Source organism: Saccostrea echinata, unplaced genomic scaffold (genome assembly GCF_033153115.1).
Source record: "Saccostrea echinata isolate AGI-Se365-2 ecotype Australia unplaced genomic scaffold, CSIRO_AGI_Sech_v1 ptg000045l, whole genome shotgun sequence".
Classification (NCBI taxonomy): Eukaryota; Metazoa; Mollusca; class Bivalvia; order Ostreida; family Ostreidae; genus Saccostrea; species Saccostrea echinata.
The window spans coordinates 6,496,897-6,516,412 of NW_026889794.1; the positions used below are offsets into that span (position 1 = coordinate 6,496,897).

General features: G+C 34.0%; 1 protein-coding gene across 1 annotated transcript in view; it reads left to right on the forward strand.

The window, feature by feature from the left end:
- LOC133201671 (deleted in malignant brain tumors 1 protein-like) overlaps positions 1-19,516 on the forward strand; it is a 277,206-nt gene that overhangs the window by 196,433 nt on the left and 61,257 nt on the right. The window contains exons 15-19 of the mRNA XM_061337458.1: positions 572-750; positions 836-977; positions 1,487-1,659; positions 1,913-2,054; positions 3,025-3,209. Of these exons, the coding sequence (XP_061193442.1) occupies positions 572-750; positions 836-977; positions 1,487-1,659; positions 1,913-2,054; positions 3,025-3,209 (821 nt within the window). The remainder of the gene's footprint in view (positions 1-571; positions 751-835; positions 978-1,486; positions 1,660-1,912; positions 2,055-3,024; positions 3,210-19,516) is intronic.

The window sequence follows — 19,516 nt, forward strand, 5'->3', positions numbered from 1 at the left end:
TTTGTTTTTTTAACCTTAAACCAGAAACTGCATAATATCCTTTATATACAATTCATCATTGAGTCAAATGCTGACTGACGTTTTTCATACTAATTGTTAGGCCATTATTTACACACTGAATTGTCGACGGATTTTTCGTTTTTTTCCCGATCATGACAAGGAGCACAAGGCGGGTGTGACCGGTCGGCAGGGGATGCTCACTCCTCCATGGCACCTGATCCCACCTCTGATGTTTTGGAGGTCCGTGTTTGCTCTGCTCCTATTTTGTATTGTTTAATGGACTTTTGAGCTTGAATACTGTTTGTTATCTCCATATATTTTATCCTTGGTATAGAACATTTCAGTAGTCTATTTTTGCATTATATTTACTTGCATTATTTGGTCAGTATGAAAAATGTCCTTGTTTTCCTCTTTTAAATATCCTTGAGATTCGTGACGTTTCATGTTTCCTTGAACATCTATCTATTGTTGTATCGTTTGTTTGTCTGATTACATGTTATGTTAATGTAAAAATATGGTAGAGTCGGCTTCCTCCATCATAATCACTTCCACAACGACTCTTGTTTTGCAGAGGTCTCCCTGTTTCTTCAACTGTTTTTGGAGAGGGACCTGAAACAACATGGATGTTGTCCAGTGGAAATTGTCATGGAGGAGAACCTTCATTATTTGGATGTATTCAGTCAGTAATTGGATTTAACAGTTGCAGTAATGGTGGACACGCTGGAGTGGTTTGTTACAACAGTGGAAATGGTAAATCAAAAAAGTATTCATTTATATTTAATGCATGATAATACATTGCAAACATCATCTTTCCGTTATAATTTAATTCTTTTAGATTCAGTCAGACTAGTTAATGGTAGCTCTGCAGATGAAGGCCGGGTCGAAGTTATAATAAATGGTGAATGGCAAAATGTTTGTGACAGAGGATGGGACAAAGACGCTGCTGATGTGACTTGTAAAAGTTTCGGATATTCGGGGTAATGTCTCCAACAAAATAATAGCTAAAATGGCAGGTTGTTTCCAACGCCATGTTCAGAATAGAATTTTTACCAATGTTTTCTCTATTTTAGATCAATTTAGGATATAAATTTATATGTGCTAAAATTACATTTACCTTTTCATTTCAATGTAATAATACTTCAAATTCGACGTTTGAATTGGTACTTAAAAATGCTAAATGGCTTTGACTATGCAATGACTAAATTGTTTTTACTTTGATTAATGAACGGATAATGTCAAATATCCATTAAGACAAACTAAATCGAAAAAAAAAATTAATGAAGTTTTGCTATTTTTTTCCTGAACATGACGCAATCTGTTAAAAAAGTTTACAGTAGCTAAAATAGAGAATACATGTTTATAAAATTTGTTACAATAAGCAACCACCATTATACAATATACATGCAAATATTGATTGAATTTAATTTTTGTTTGTTTGTTTGTGTTTTTTTTTTTTTTTTTTTTTTTTTTTGTTTGTTTTTTGCAGAGGACTCCCGGTCTTATCTTCTTTGTTTGGGGAAGGCGGTGGTGAAATATGGTTGAGTGGCATAAATTGTAACGGTAGGGAAGATTCCTTGCTGAAGTGTCGATATGCTACAATTGGATCAAGCAGCTGTAGTGGTGGGGCTGCCGGAGTTGTTTGTTACCATACAGAAAATGGTAAGTATATTATATATATATATATATATATATATATATATATATATATATATATATATATATATATATATATATATATATATATATATATATATATATATATTTCACCGTCTTATGAGATAAATATTCTTGTAAAGGACTTAAGAAAACATTCAGTCTAGTTTACCCCTGTAATACCTGTTTCTAGGGCTTTGTCCAGTAGTTTTTGCTTCAAAAATGTTTTTGTCAATAATCATTTACTTATTAATTACAGAATTAGTAAGGATGGTGAGTGGTATCTCTGTACAGGAAGGGCGAGTGGAGATTTTCATAAATGGACAATGGCGAAGTGTGTGCAACAATCTGTGGGACACAAATGATGCTAATGTGACCTGTAGAGGTCTGGGGTATTCAGGGTAATCCCACGTTATATTTAATGCTAAATTTTTTATCAACTAAATTCTATAGAAAATATTAATCAAGCGCAAAATGCGATTAAAACAATACAAATTTAAAGCAGAACAAACACGGATCTTTAAAACACATCAGAGGTGGGGTTAGGTGAAGTTAGCATCCCCTGTTGACCGGTCATGCGCGCATTTCTAATGATACAATATAGTTACCGACAATGTCATTGTATCAACCATACAATTTGCGAAAGGTTGACTTTAAACAACACTGTTGATATTCTTGTTTAATCAACATTTCTGCCAACAGCTTGCCTCGTTTTGGGAATTGTTCGTACAAGGACGTAGAGCATATTCTTGCGTATCGAATCAACTGGGAGATATAGATGCAGGTGATATTGGTATATCGCTACATGAATGAAAGAAGCTGACGATAGGAAAATTGGAGTCATCAAGTTTATCATTAAGTTTTGTTGTTGGGTTGCCATTAACGTCTTTTACTAGTAAAATAACCAAATATGAAACAGATGTGCCAGAATCTGCGTTATGTCTTATTTCGAGTTCAAAGGGATATATCGAATTAATGTAGGAATTAAAATGAATATTATTAATTGAAAATAAAAACGTCGTCGATATATTAAAATTTTAAAGTCCACAGCCAGAGAATTCTTCTTTTTATGTAGAAGTTTTGAATAGTTTCGAAATGTTTTTCGATTCATTTAATACAAAAAATAAGTCTGCTAATAACGGGGCACAATTAGTACTCATAGGGGAAGTCCATAAGAGTTGTTTCTATGTTGTTCAGTAAAACTAATTTCTCAACATAACAAAATAAACTGATGATTTCATTTTGTTGCTATATAAGTCTTACGCATGATTAAGAAATAAGATGGGAATCTACATATATTTTCTCTCTCTGATTGGTTTAATAAATCCCTAACTGTGATTACTCTAAAAAATTTATGGTATCTTTTGGTAGAGGAATCCCGGCTTTATCAACTTCATCCTCTGTGTTTGGGGAGACAAAAAGCCAAATGGTTGTGAGCAACATTAACTGTAATGGAAATGAAGATTCTTTGATCGAATGTGTACGATCCGTAAGTGGATCCACCGTCTGTAACAATAGAAGAAACGCAGGAGTCGTTTGTTACCACAGAGCAAATGGTAAGAGAGAGAGAGGGGGGGTGAGAGAGAAAATAAGAGATTACATTACTAAATCACTGACTTCAAAACTCTTTTTTAGACATAATCCGAATAGAAAACGAAACTTCTACAACGAATAACAGCGTAGTCGATGCAGAGGTGCTTATCAAAGGTATTTGGATTGGATTTTGTAAAGACAGGTGGGATCATATGGAAGCAAATGTTATCTGCAGAAGTCTTGGCTATTCTGGGTAATCTCTCTCTCTCTCTCTCTCTCTCTCTCTCTCTCTCTCTCTCTCTCTCTCTCTCTATATATATATATATATATATATATATATATATATATATATATATATATATATATATAATATATATATATATATATTCGTTCCAAAGGAACTTCCATAATCCTTTTATGTATGGAGCATATGAAAAGAAACGAGAGCGATCAACATTTGTCTAGTGCCTTTCTCACTATTCACTTTTTTTAATTCCTCATTTACATTGTTCATTGTATACTATATATATATATATATATATATATATATATATATATATATATATATATATATATATATATATATATATGCATACAGAGATATTGTTACAGTAGTAGTTTATTTTAGGAATATAGTGTAAGATAGAATGGATTTACGAATATTTTTTTTTTAAATAAAATACGATTTGTCTCATTAACGTGCTTCAATTGATAACTTATTTTTAAAAAATGCATTTTCCATAATATATTTTATTAAAGTCCGTTTCCTTGAAAAATCTATTTATAATACTAGTCTTTTATTGAGTGTGTAAATTATATTCCCTACGATATGAATGGCTATTGTACTGCTATTGTTCGCCTGATTTTTGCAGTAAAATTTGTTTCCATTTCCTACAAGGTTCAACATGTAACTTAGTTCGAAAATGGCCCAAAATAAATATTTAAGCATAGATCCAGAAATAACAACACCGTCTGAAAGCTCTTTCATGTTTTTTTAATAAACACGAATCTCACGATTCTCACCAGAGTTACGTTATACTTTGGCATTCGATGTCATTGTTCATTAGTTATTGAGCTACATTAATTATACCTTGGTCTTATTATAATGTCATTCTTCATTAATTATTGAGTAACGTTATACCTTGGAGTAATTACAAAATCTCTGTTTATTAGTTATCAAGGTGGGTTTTACCTTGGTGTTATTACAATGTCATTGTTTATTAGTTACGTTATACTTTGCCGTTATTTCGATGTCATTATTCATTAGTTATTGAGTCACACGAAACTTTGGCGATATTTCGATGTCATTATTCGTTAGTTATTGAGTCACTTTATACTATGGTGTTATTTCGATGTCATTGTTACTTTGTAATTGAGTCACGTTATACCTTGGTGTTACTAGTATTTCAATGTCATTGCTAATGATCTATTTGTGGTTGTGTTGGAAAATGCACATGGGGAAATGAGACGTTATTTCTTCATTAGTTCCGTAAAATAATTCTTATATGATAACATGTATAAAACCATGAGTAAAATATTTTAAAAACTTGCTTTAAACTAAGTCTTAATTGTTGTTATTATGTTTCAATTTCATAATCATTTCTCATCAGATGATTGATAATTCAAGATTATATAAAAAGAGTTTACAATAGGTACGCCCCAATCTGGGAGTGTGTAAGATATGAAGGCAAATCGTTATGATTTTTCGGATAATAATGAAGTGGTAAAGCAACTACAGCTGCGAATGACACAAGGAAATTTTTCTCTACATTTTGCACCGCGCCGTGCAGCATACCCTACTCTGCAGAAATAATGGGCATTATCACGTGACAAAGATCCAGGGTATCAGCACGTGGTTAATCTTGAGAATTGAATATAAATAAGCCTACATCTTCATTTTAATGACAATAAGTTCTTATCATTTATCATTGACTTTATTACATCGATGAATCAATTTGATGAGCAAATGCACTAAATTTTCTTTTTATTTTGCTTTTTAAATTATTTATTTATTTATTTATCTTTGAAGACTGTCTGAAATAAAATGATCACTCTTTCAGCTTTGAATATCTTGTGCTTTTCTTGCATGGATGCTTTTAAAATTGTAAAAGTACTTTTTGAAATGCTAAATTTTGTTTGCAGCCGATTTGATGCTTTGCATCAATTTTACTTGGTAGTTATTGAGACACTTTGGTGTTACTTCGATGTCATTATTCTTAAGTTATTGATTTACGTTAAACTTTGGTGTTATATCGATGTCATTATTCTCTAGTCATTGGGCCATGTTATACTTAATAAATAGTGAAAAATGACATAGAAATGAGATGTAAGAATTTTATAAAAAGGACAATTCTTATATTGTAGCTATGCTAGTTTGGTAAACAGTAGACAAGATGGGAATACATTTGGCGAACTGTATGTAAAAGGTTTTAAGTGTACTGGAGCGGAAAGAACATTAGCTGGATGTAAATTTGGATCCATCGGTCTAGGAGACTGTAGTAAGACTGGAGCTATAGAAGTGGAATGTGATACTGATGTGAGAAGTAAGTATAAAACAATATATGGACTTATCCACATATTCCTCTATATAGGCTCTTAATAGGAAAATAATTTAAGAAGTAAGTGCAAAAAGAAAATAAGTTTTGTCTTGTAAATGGTTAAAAAAAATGAAAAAAAAAATCTTATGCTGAGTATCGCAATCGATATCAATTGCGCCAGCGACTACATATTTCACTAGAGGGCGCTTAGAAAGTGCACGTGTATGACTGGCAAAGGACAAGATAGGCTAAAGCCCCTTTTTGCCCCTGATTTGTGGTGACTCCAGGTGAATATCTCCTGGTGATTTCCAAATTTTCTCATTTTATGCAAATTTTCATGAATTTTGTAGCACTTTTTTCAGAAAACACAGAGCACAAGTTTGCTTGTCTAACAAATTTATATATTTCATGCAGGTGCATGAAATATATTTGGCAGGGGATGCTCAATCCTCAATGCCATCCGATCACACCTCTGATAATTTATCTGTGTTTGCTCTGCTCCTGATTTGTATTGTTTGAATGGACTTTTGAGCTTGAATACTGCTCGTTATCTCCATATACGAGAGGTTATCAAAAGGTTCGTGGACTAGCGCCATAAAATTAAAACCGCTATATGTACATCAATAATTTTTTAAACATTTAATAAGGCCAAAATAAAAAATACCTTTGTTTCCCCTAACGCGACCGATCCAATTAAAACGCGCCGACTGGAAAGTTTTTCTCACAAGGTTATTCCAATATTTTTTTTATGTTTATCAACTTTTATAAAATAGAATTCCATCAAAAAGTTTTTATCAGAAAGACTGATTTTGTTCTGTGATTTTCAAGCGTTTGTTGGAAACAAAATTGCACCCACATGTCTTGGTCACGGAGGGTTAGTTCATGTTTTAAAAGTAAGACGACGTATCAACCTTATGCCTTTAGCATATAAGAATCCTACACTCTTGAAACACTTTGTAAAAAAAAAATACAATATACAATGACCTATTAAGCGTGTTTCGGTTGTATTTACCATCTGTCTTCAAATTAAGTACGTAGAGAGCATGCTTAGGCCCGTAGGCCCTCCTCATGATACCCCTCATGAGCAGACAAGGGACCCACCTTGTGAACACACCAATCAATTTCACTGCATTTTATTTAATTTGAGTTTTGATCTTATAAACAGTTTATCAATATTTCAATGTTTAATACATGTATATGGGACCATAAGAGTTGTAAATGTCTAAATATTTCCTGATGAATAGAATTCAAACGTCCTTTCTTCATGCCTTTTATTCATGGGTTAAACTTCATGACTTTGACATTGTGTATGGCATTTTATCATTTTTAGATATGGGTTATCTCAATTAAATATGGTCAACATACTTTTTCAAATAGATTTGAAAGCTTCCTGAGACGTCCGTGTATTTTTCTTTAATAAGGCCATTGAATTCAAGATTGGTTGTTTCTTTGATTTAAATTCCTTTGATAATTATTGGGACAACAACATTTATTTAAACATTTGTCTGGTGAAGGGCTCCAAATTTAGATTTGTCTGCGGCATTTTAGCCCATTGAGCAGTGAGGGATCTTTTTTGTGCTAGTATCTACTGCGACACTGGACCTAAGTTTTTATGGTCTCTTTCGAAGAACCGGTCTCAACGTCCCGCACTGGGATTTGAACCTGCAACTTAGAAAATAGCTCCTTACTCCTATACTCAAAAACGAAATGCTCTAGAACCACTGCACAGTTCGAAGCCCTTGAAAAAGTACATTGCATATGTAAGCACTGGAGGCTGATAGTAAGTATGAAAAAATACTCTTTGCATACCCAATAATCCTTTAAACAGATGTATTCAATTTCTACAAATTTACTCTGGTATGAGATATTTCACAAGTTCGATTAAATAATAGTTATGAATTAATATACCTTAAATGTTAGTCTAAAAGGCATCTGTATGGTATATTCTAGCTGTAAACAAATGGCTTTCTTTTGTACTTAACTTATTTATAAGGGTATCATTCCATTTAATATTAAGAATGTATTTTCAAAGCTGCTGTCAAAAAAAAAAATTATTTGCCTACCTACCTACCCAACTTGAGATTTTTGGGTCGAGTTAGGGGAAACAAAGATATTTTTAATGATGGCCTAAGCATCATCTTTTCTATCTGTAAAATAAACTATGAATCATAAATCTTATTTTTTAGTGAATCGTAAATGTTTTTGTAAGTAATGGTATGTCCAGGCGGCGCACCCTCGAACATCACGTATTTTCTACCTGAGTGTAACTGAGAAAAACTCTTTCTAATATGAGCATTTGTCATCTGAAAATCCCATTTTTTGTAGACTGAAACATACATCAATATTGGAACTGACTGTTGTCAGAGCTCCATAAGTCCAATCCAGCTTTTTCCAACATGCCTTCATAAGAAAAAACACCGCATATTAAATTTACAAGTTTATTATTGAATATTTTTGAAAAAAAAATCTTTTTATTCCACCCCCAAAGTGGCAATTCTTGGCCTTGGCCTTTTTAGGCAATGAGTAAAATTGATGTAATTTTTCTGAATGTTAATTACAAAATAATTTTACAATGGAAATGCCATTTGTGCATTGACACCAAATTGATATGGGTCAAAAACACATCATTGCCTGAAAAATACAAATAACAAAATAATATATATGTGCAAATTTATTCTTTCCGGTAAGCGGCAAAGAACCAATTTGCAAAATATTCAAGTTCAAATGCAGCAAATTGCTCAATAACACACACACACACACCCCTCACACACACACACACACACACACACACACACACACACACACACACACATATATATATATATATATATATATATATATATATATATATATATATATATATATATAGAAAGCACAGAGAAATTCACTTTTATAAGGATACCCACTTCGGCCCCAGCCCGGGGTTGAACTCTCGACCTACGGAATCTGTCTCCTAGCAGTACAGGAACAGCGCACTAGACCGCTCGGCTATCTAGGCAAGTTAAAAAACTTGCTTTCGATGCCGATGGAATTCTCGCGGCGCTGTCCTATACTACACGGTCATTGAGAATGGAAGTGAGATACAGTTATTTGGACATTAGTTTTATTAGGGCAGTTATGTTAGATTTACATTGTGGTGGTAATGATGTTGGTAACATCTCTTTGAGAATTCTTATTCAAATCATTAAAAGTAAATTGGAGAAAATTTAATTATTATTACCCAATACAAAGATAATTTGGTCTCAGCTGTTACCATGGAGAAACTGGAGATATTTAGAAAATATTGATGCAATGAACAAAACTTTAAAAAACTGCTGCAGCAGTAGTAAAGAATGGGGGAGGTTACATCAAATATCAAGATATAAATTGCAAGGATGCACTACTTTTTGAATGTGATAGAGTTCATTTATCCCAAACAGGGAATGAAATATTTTTTAATACAATTTGTGCAGCAATTGAACAATTGAAAAGTACAGGGATACTTGTTTATCCAAAAATCTACTAGTCACATAACAGTGGAGTGGCATGGTCCTGGCATTAGGAACTAACCGCTTCCCCCACTTGGTGGCGGTGGATGCAATGACCACATGGTGCATGTGGCCACTTCCGCCTTGTGGAAGAATGCGCAGGTTGTTCCTATTAAAATTTATATACTAATAAATATAGAAAGCACAGAGAATACACTTTTATAAGGATACCCACTTCCGCCCCAGCCCGGGGTTGAACTCTTGACCTACGGAATCTGTCTCCTAGCAGTACAGGAACAGCGCGCTAGACCGCTCGGCTATCTAGGCAAGTTAAAAAACTTGCTTTCGATGCCGGTCAAACGCGTGGCGCAGTGGTTAGAGCGTTCGCTCTAGAGTCGCGAAGTAAGGAGCTGATCCTTACGTCGCGGGTTCGAATCCCACTGTGGGACGTGGAGACTGGTCCTTCGGATGAGACCGTATAAACCGAGGTCCCGTGTCGCAGTAGGTGCTGGACGATAAAGATCCCTCACTGCTCAATGGCCGTAAGTGCCGAGCATAGGACAAAATTTGCAGCTCTCCACCGGCAAGTGGTGGCGTCTCCATATGAGTGAAAAATTCTCGAGAGGGACAAACAAACAAACAAACTTCTTCTCCGACATCAAAACAAGAAATTCCTCTAGTTTACTCTCTGGATACTTGTCTACCCCTGGTGCTAGTTGCCTGAAGCGATGAAACTGTATACGAGATAAAGAATCTGCTATATTATTTCGTTTTCCTATTATATGTTGAGCTTTAAACATGACAATGTACCTCAGAAGCAAAAGAACCATTTTTCTTATGAGCATCATAATCCGTTTTGATTTTGATGACTGTCTGTTGACAATTGTTACTAACGCACTGTTGTCTATATACATAATGATTTTTCTGTTTGCAGAACATTTTCCCCCAACAGAAAAATGGCCAATAGTATTACTAGTACAGGGATTTATCAGCCTATTTTGGGAAACGCCATTTTGGGGGAATTGGGAAAGAATTATCAGTCATTTGATGAAATTGGGAAAAATTAATAATGTTGCTTAAATCATGTATTCAGGTATAATTTAATTTAACATTTCATCATGAACTCTAATTTGGGCAATCTGCAGTGAAACAGACGATTAAATATGATCCAACTTCATCTTACATGATCAATTATGAATAATAGACTAATGAAAGTAAAATTGACTTCAATGAATATAAAGTATTTATACTACTTAGGGTAGTATATGTGTGTATGAGATTCCAATTTAGGTCATTATAGAATCTGTTTCTGGAGATTATAAACCTCTTGAAAAAATTATACCAAGTACACATTTTCTCAAAGTCCTCTTTTAATGTGTATTAATGCATTGAAAATATATTTTTCTATCTGAAAAAATACTTCAGTCCTTACCATTCACTTGTAGATCAATTGAGTAGGTGTAAATAACTTAATAAATCTATATAATTACACAATATCACCATTTTCTGAAAAACGGAGGAAATTCGGATTAAAAGTGTTTGCGATGTTTTTACAGTGTTTTTAAGCATGTGTTATGACTGTATCTTTGCTAAATGAGTTAAACAGATGGACATTACAGACAATCTGACAATTTTACTTTGTGTTTTTCCAAGATAATTAAATATAAAAGCATTGTTCACCAACTGGGTAAAAATAATGCCAAATTGGTAAAAACTGAACTCATTTTCAATTGGGAATGGGGCCGAATCTTGGTCCCTGAGAAGGTACTGATAAACCCTGTAGTACTAGTATTAGTATTACTAGTACTAGGTCTAGATATGACATTTCTCTAAAAATTGAGCTGTCCCAATCATGTGGCCATGGCCAGTAAACCCAGTGACCTTGACAGTATGCCCCACAACTTAACTCAGGATTTCCAGAGCTGTTTGTGAACGGCTCAATATCGTCACTGCTTAGCCTCTCCCTTTCATGATTGAGTCGAACCCCATTAAAACTCTCTAAGAATATTAGCCACATTTGTACATCCTGTTTAAATTCTTGAGTTAATTTCATATAGTGATGGGGTTTTGTTATTCCACAGGTGGCTTCATAAAAACGCCCATTTCTATTGTATCTATTTCTAAACCCAAGAGAATAATTTTTGTACAGGGGCATACTGTTTTTTCTTGTGCTATGGGAACTCCTATTTCTTGACACATATTGTTTAACCCGTGCATTAAATGAGCACACTCTGCAGAACCTGAGGAGCCCAAAAAAAGGAAAGCATCTAAATAATGAAAAATTGTATCGATTCCAACCAGTCTCTGCAATTCACAGTGTAAAAATGTTGAAAACTTTTCAAACAGCTTACATGGCATGGTAATACCCATTGGCAGACATTTATCAATGTAATAACTTTCTTCAAACTTAAAAACTAGCAAGTCAAAGTCTCCTGGATTTATTATCATTAACCTAAATGCTGATTTTATATCCATTTTTGTCAAGAATGTACCTTTTCCTAAACGAGCAACTGCCTGTAACACCTGCTCCAATGAGGTGAATGCTACTGTGCAATCATAAGGATCTATAAAATGATTCACACTATTGTTTTCTGGATAAGAAAGATGTGTTATTAACCTCCAGCTTTCTTATGATTTGGGAACTATACCTATTGGTGAGATTTTCAGATTAGACATTGGTTTGTTAAGAAACGGTCCTGCAATTCTACCAAATTCTATTTCACTATTTATTTTTTCTTTTGCCTTATCTGGAAATTGCAGAACTGATTTAAGATATTTTGATTCGCCTCCTAATCTTGGACATTGATAACTAATTCTAAAATCAAACTGAAAAATTTCTAATAATTGACTTGCAACCCCCTTTTCTGGATAGCCTTTTAAAAGTGGTTTTAAATTTTGAACTTTGATTGGAGTAGAGCCTAGTTTCCAGATTTTATTAGTTGTTTGCTCTGTTCCATTTGTACTGGGATCCCCCTCTTCCCCCAATATTTTGATACTGTCCTCGTGCGCCTCTGTAGTTATTTTGACCTCGAAATGCATGATCTTTAAAAGAGTGATTTTGTTCTTTCCTTGAACAAAATATTATTGGATGTGGGCCACTGCATTTGAGACAGAAGTGGGCATAACTACAAGGTGCCTTGAAAACAAGAACCTTGGTAATTGTATATTACATTTTCTAATCTGATTCTGGTTTTGTGTCTCAGCAGTCATGAATTTAGAGGTAGGTGTGATGTATAATAACCATAACTCAGGGTCAACTACCCCCTCCCCCCCCCCCAGGTCCCTGATGGATTTTTAGCTATTTTTAATCTGAATTACTGATCATACTCTTTAAACCCTAAACCTCTTGACCTTGCTACTGCTAGGCGAACATCGTTCATATATTTTAACAAGTCTAAAGTCTTGGTCGGATGCGCCTCTAAATATATGCTTGAATAAATGATAAATGCATCCGTCCATTGCTGTATATTGTTGATTTTTTTCATGTTCTTACCGCTTGATTGAAGTTCACCATTTACCATGACAATAGCTTGTTTCTGAATATCATTTGCATTAACTAGCAGTTTTGCTAGGACTACATATTGACTGTTGATAATTTTATTTTTTACATCTTGCGAGACATTTAACCCCAAAGGGTTTTCACAACTAACAATCATCGTAGGGACATCTGAGTGTTCACTCAATATTCCAAGGGTTCGTGCCGTACCTGCTTCTTTTCCTTGTCCAGGATCATTCGGCGTCTCTGGAGATTCCACGCTTCTTGGGGTCATGGTGCCCTCGTTGACAGTGCTTTTCTTTCTGATTGGCTGGTCATTCACCTCTTGTGCGCTTTCAACTTCAGCCAATCTTACCCTCTTTTCTGCTATCCTTTTAGATTTTTTATGGCGTTGACCCTGAGGTCCACGCAGAAAATATATAAGCGGGGTTAAACCGGATGCCATGAGCTTACGTCTGGCTACGCATGCGCGAGAATGCTAGAGAGTTCGCCTCTAAGACAACTTGCCCTTAGAACAATTCGCCCTTTTCGAATTAGAATATGCCAATCATTGGCAATCCTCGCTCTAAAATCTGCACATCGTATTTATGTATTCTCTGGCGTACCCAAGATCTGAATTTCTCTTTAATACACATATCCTTATATACAAACAAAATTCTACTATACAAACATTTTATTTAAGTAGGAAGAACTTATATAGATAGCTTAACAGTTTGAACATGTTGAATTAAAAACTTAATTCAACCACTAGGTTTTAAGAGATAGTCTTTATCATATGTTTATCGGCATTAGTTTTGTGCATCAAGGTTCGCAAAATAACATTTCGGTACATTTTGATTTCTTTTAAATGTTTGATTTTCCGTTTTTCGAACCTTCCCGAACAAAAAGTGCGGGGGAGCTTCCAATGCAAATCAAAACTTATATATTCAAATTATAACAAAAGATTTTTTTTTGGAAGAAAAAGTGACCCCCTCCCCCACATACAACGTGGACATTTTGAACCTTTCTCTTCATTGATTAAAATATTCCCATAATATAAGGAGATAAATATTCTCTTATGGATACTCCCTTTCATGATTTTTTATGTATACATCTTAAAGTCAGCTACTTTAGAAGATGGTCGACAATTTCGCTATGTACGTTCGCCGGAATCTTCCGATGATATCAAAGTGAAATCTTTCATGTTACTTGTGGGTGGTCGAGGCCCGGGGCCGGGGTTGTGAAGGTTAAAGGAGGAGAGCAATAAGCAAAACTCTACCTAGAGAGCAGCAAGGGCAGAGATTGAAGTTCTTATTTTATTGAAAATACTAGAGGTAAAAACATATAGATTACAAGGAAAAAACATTCTCTTTCTCTTCCTCTTTCTGCAAAAATAAAGGGGGTTCCAACACACGAACCCTCCCCCCTCCCTGGATCCTTCAATGGAGTTAAAATTCAACCATTACGATACCTGCACGCTTAAGCCTCTTTTAATTTTGTTGTTAATTTTAAAGGCAACATTACAATTGTGATAGATACCTAGATCAATATTTCATATTAACATCATTTCAAGGTCATGATTTTTTTTATCATTACAGCCTAGCTAAGCAGACTTAAATAGCGATGAAAATAACAAGATACATGTAAAAATATATATATATATATATAAATTTAATTACACCTTTGTAAAATCACTAAATCTAGAAAATTTCTTCGAATTTCGTTTAGAAACACATGAATATGGTCCACGTAGTGCAATCCTTTTTTAAAGGACAGCAACTTGCTTTCGACATATATTCGGCGATTTTGCCCGAGATTCTTCTGGATTAAAACAAAAAAATTCTTCTGCTTGGCGTCAGTTGATGCAGTTGTTGAATCGTGGGCAAAGGAAGCACACTATTAGTAGAACTGATTTACAGAATTTCCGGAATTAAGACAGAATTATGATTCATGCTAAAATAAACCGCTTTTTTGTTAAATCAATAAATTTTATTAATTCACTCATGTGATATAACACAATTTTTCCGTAAAAGTTACAATTTTTTCCTCATTCTGTATATTCAATGAAATGTTATCGTAAATTTTATATTGAATGTCCAAACAATAAAGGGGTTAAAATGACGTCGAAAGGGGGTAGGGTGTCATTTTACAACAATTTATAAAGTTTCAGCCCTAGAAAACCTGGCATAATACACTTAGAAAATGTTTAAACAGGCTACAGAGAAATAAAATACATCCAGAATACTAATTTTTAATACCAAAACAGGTTCAGCAAGATAAGAGACACACGGTTAATGTCGATTTGTAGTCAGGGTGTTCAAAGTCAGTCACATGGAAAAGTGACGTTGATCATTGGTTGACATTGAACTCCGTCAAGAAAATTATGCTGGCAACTTTTGCTATGTATATATTTAATATTTACAATATTTATGCATTGAAATAAGGTGTTTGTGACACTGTAAAGTCATATAAACAAGACAGGTCTAGGTCTTTACTTTACTCCAGAGAATCTCATCAAGATAAACGTATTTAGGCAGAAGGAGCGGGCATATCAAGCTGAAATTTTCAACACTTTTTAAACTTTTGTTACATTATGTTCTCGATAAATTTTGCAATCAACGATTACATGGTATTAATTTTATTGCATCAGTCCACAAACTTTTTGATAACCCCTCGTATTTCATGCACGTATAGCAGATGCATCTTATGAATAAAAAATCTCAGATTAGAAAGCTTGTGCTCTATGTTTCCCGAAGTAAAAAGTATCTCAAAAGAACCATGCACGCTAACTCTCGATTCCCGCCTACATTTTACACCAATTTAATTCAATATAAATGGTAATTTTGCCATTAAAACTTGATTGACTGCAAAGAAGAGTTCATTATTAATTGATTAATAGTTTTAAAACCACTGTCAAATATTTAATTGCAGAAGGGGGGTTGAAAATTTTATTAATGGAAATCAGGCTTTAAAAATCGTTAGATAAATGGCCCTTAAAACTTATCGTAGTTTAACTTATGTAAAATTCAACATAGAAGATTGATAAAAGACCTTATTTAATTTGTAAACTCAATTGCAATAAAATGACCATATCTGCAGTTGTTTTTTTTTTTTTTTTTTTTTTTTTTTTTTTTTTTGTCTGTTAAGATACCCCCCCCCCCCCCCCCCCCCGTGAAACAACCAAAGTTTTGGTAAGAATTTGTGAAATAACAATCTTAAAACGCATAAAAAGGAATTTTTGTTTTTGTTGGGGGATGTAAGAAATTTCCGTTTTTCGTTGATTTCTACAGTAATAAACGCAATTTTACCTAAATTAAAGAGTTATCTCTCTTTGTTTTCCCAAACTAGTTATGTTTTATGAAAATTCACATAAATATCTATATAAATACGAAGAATTATTCAAATATCTTACCTTTTAAAATTTGACTTGGAGGTAGGCGGCAGAACAATACTATCGTTCGAAGTTCTTTGACAAAATTTCATCAGAATTGTGGAAATTCTGTAAAATGTCCAACTTTGGCACCCTCTTGTGGCCTCCCTGTACTCTCTGAATCAAACTTATTGCTGGTTTTAAAACAAGCAATATTTAAAGTTCTTAACTGCAAACTGTAACAATTTTTACTGTGTTTTGATTTTTACATCAAATAAGGGGCCAAATTTGGCGGTTGCTATATACATTGTATACCGTGTCCTTTGGAGACTAAGTAAATATCCTGAGTTATCTCTCATCTCTTGGTTATAAAAGGCCTATCTTACAATATCCAAATAAGAGCATATAATTTCTTCATCTCTCGGATATCCCTGCAAATCAACATTATTCCTCCCTGCCAGAGGTATCCCCCCCATAAAATTCCTTGAAAACTATTCATATCTTGGGATAAATTGCAAACATGTGGTAGAGGTTTGTAATGAGACATCAGATATATACTTCACTGAATTTGGATACAAACGGGCCTCACTGTCACTTAAAAAAAGAAAAAGTTTGTTTACCTCGAATTTTAATGTTGGTGGGGGTATACTTTCATTTCACTATTCGTTGATTGTTTCAAGTTTTATTTCATGTTTGTCCATGCGTTCGGTTCGTGATCTTGAGGTCCGGTTTCAATTCTTAATCGTCGTGTTCAGTCAAACCTAAGACGTAAGCTTAGTTAGTAACTGTTCTTTCTCCAAGTGTTTCGGATGAGTTTGGTGGCATATTTTTGCACCCTACATGCAAGATAAATTATGTCAACATACGAGGGGAAAATATGTCAACATGCAAGATCAGTATGTCTACATGCATAATAATCATGTTGACATGCAAGTTACCAATCTTTTCAGAGAATCTAATTTTAATGTTGGTAAACTTACTAACGCCAGTATACGGCATCATACAAACAAGATGCAACAGAATAATGTCAACATGCGACTTATTTATGTCAACATGCGATTTATCTATGTCAACATGCGAGTTATATTTTAACATGCAAGATATTTATGTAAACGTGCAAGATAATAGGTCGCATGTCAACATACATCATCTATCATGTTGATATAATTAACTGGCATGTAAACATTATTATCTTGCATGTTGACATAAATAAGTCACATGTCTACATAATTAGCTCGCATGTTAACAAAACTAAGTTGCATGTCAACATAATCCTGTTGCATCTTGTTTGTATGATGTCATATAATGGCATTAGGAAGCAATTTTACCAACATTAAACTTAGATTCTCTAAAGGGATTGATAACTTGCATTTCAACATAATTATCTTGCATGTTGACGTAAATAAGTTGCATGTCTACATAATAATGTTGCATATTAACATAATTTATCTTGCATTTAGGGGGCAGAAATATGCCACCGTAGATGAGACCTAAAAAAAAAACGAGGTAACGTGTCACGGTAGGCGTTGACACTATAAAGAACCCTCATTGAGCAATGGCCCAGAGTGCCGAGTATAGGTCTAAATTTGAAACCCTTCCCCGGTTTATGGTGACGTCTCTATATTAAATGAATTTTGTTTTGCATTACAAATATAAATAAGTATTGCATAAGATAAAAGAAGAATGGATCAAAGAGAATAAAAGAAATAGAAAGCCATTAAAATAAATGTGTAAAACGCATTTCAAACAATTGCCGTCTTCGGATGTATCTGATCTTCTCGGACCTTTTTAAACATTTGAAATGAAAGTGAATGTAATAATATAGTACAAACCTCGTCGTCAATTTTAATCAGAGAAAATATGTATCCATTGTTTGCCATTCGACATTCAGATATATCAACGATGCTTTATCAATGAACAATAGTTACTTTCATTCATATGCCGACTCGATATATCCCAGTGAACTTGAAATTATACCTGATATAAACAAGAAAACATTGATGTTGCCATCAGTTGTCGCCCGGGAAATAAATAAAGTAAAACCATTGGAAATTAGTCTTGAACATTAGACCGCTTCGATTTGTATGATAAAGGAATGCATCTGAATGATCGATACTATCGGATGAAAATCGAACAAAAACGATACCGTTTTAAACATTATCATCTCCTTAAGAAACTGTTGGCTGCATAAAATATAAATTAGAATCAGACGCATGTATCATCTTTCATCAAAAATATATTTGACTTAATGAATTTAAAACATAGACTGTGTAACGTGCGTTTTTATGCGATAAGAAAAATTTAATGTTCTAAAAAAGGTATCTGTCGTTTTGTCGATAATAAATTATAAGCATTCTTGTATATTACATATGAAAAACATACATATTTTTAAAGATATACTTCATGGAAGTAAACATATTGTATATCTCGTAATTTATAAAGGGAAAGAACATTCTGATGTATAATCTTTTTAATGTATAGTTAACCTTTAATTCTGAATAACATCTCCCACCTCAATCCCCATACACCAAAACTTAAACTTATATGTATAGAGCAGCCCGGTCCTCCTAGTAAAATAGAATCCGATTGGTTGAGAAAGTCACGTGACCGTCATGTTTGCCCTGCAACAAAACGTCGTGTTTCACGATGTTGACGTCTCAATGCGGCGACTGAAATGGTTTCTACTGCGTTAGATTGTTTGAATCGTTGATTGTTTGTATCGATTCAAACAAGTAAAATGTTAATATTTAAAAAAGTGTTTTCCTAGGTTGGGTTTGAATGTAAGTCGTGTGTAAATCACACAGACTTTTCGCGAAAGATTTTTACATCTGCTTCATATTGTTCTTATCAAATGTTTACTTTATTCATTGTACGTAACTTTATCTTTCCTGCATTGTGCTTGATTAGGTATGATAAACAATATACTGCATAAACGTTCGGGAGACATTATTAGTTACATGTAATTATGCAGGTCGAAACAAGGGTGTACGGGAATTTACCCCGGATTTTCTACCATACACCCTGAGCCGAAGGCCGAAAGGTGAATGGAATACAACCCGGGGTAAATCTCCGTACACCCTTGATTGGACCTGGATAACGATTTTATTTCCTATGTACCCAAATAAATTCTTTGTAAACAAGTCCAATCAACTGTGTTTCAAGCTATCGATTAGATTTACTACGTCCTACAATGAATCGTGACGTCATGCTATTTGCTTTTTATCAGAGAGAAATTATGAATTGTGACGTCACGTTTTTTTAACCCCGGCTCAAATCGGGTGTACGGAAATTTACACCCGACTTTGTAACCAGTTAAAGGTCGTGTTACAAGCTTAATAGGAAATAAGAAGATTTCTTCACCTATGAAAAATCATATTCCCCTTGGGCGTTGCCCTCAGGAACATGATTTTTCATGGGCAAAAAAATCTTCATGTCTCCCTGACTATCATGCAAAAAATGTATAACAAACATCAAAGAGTCT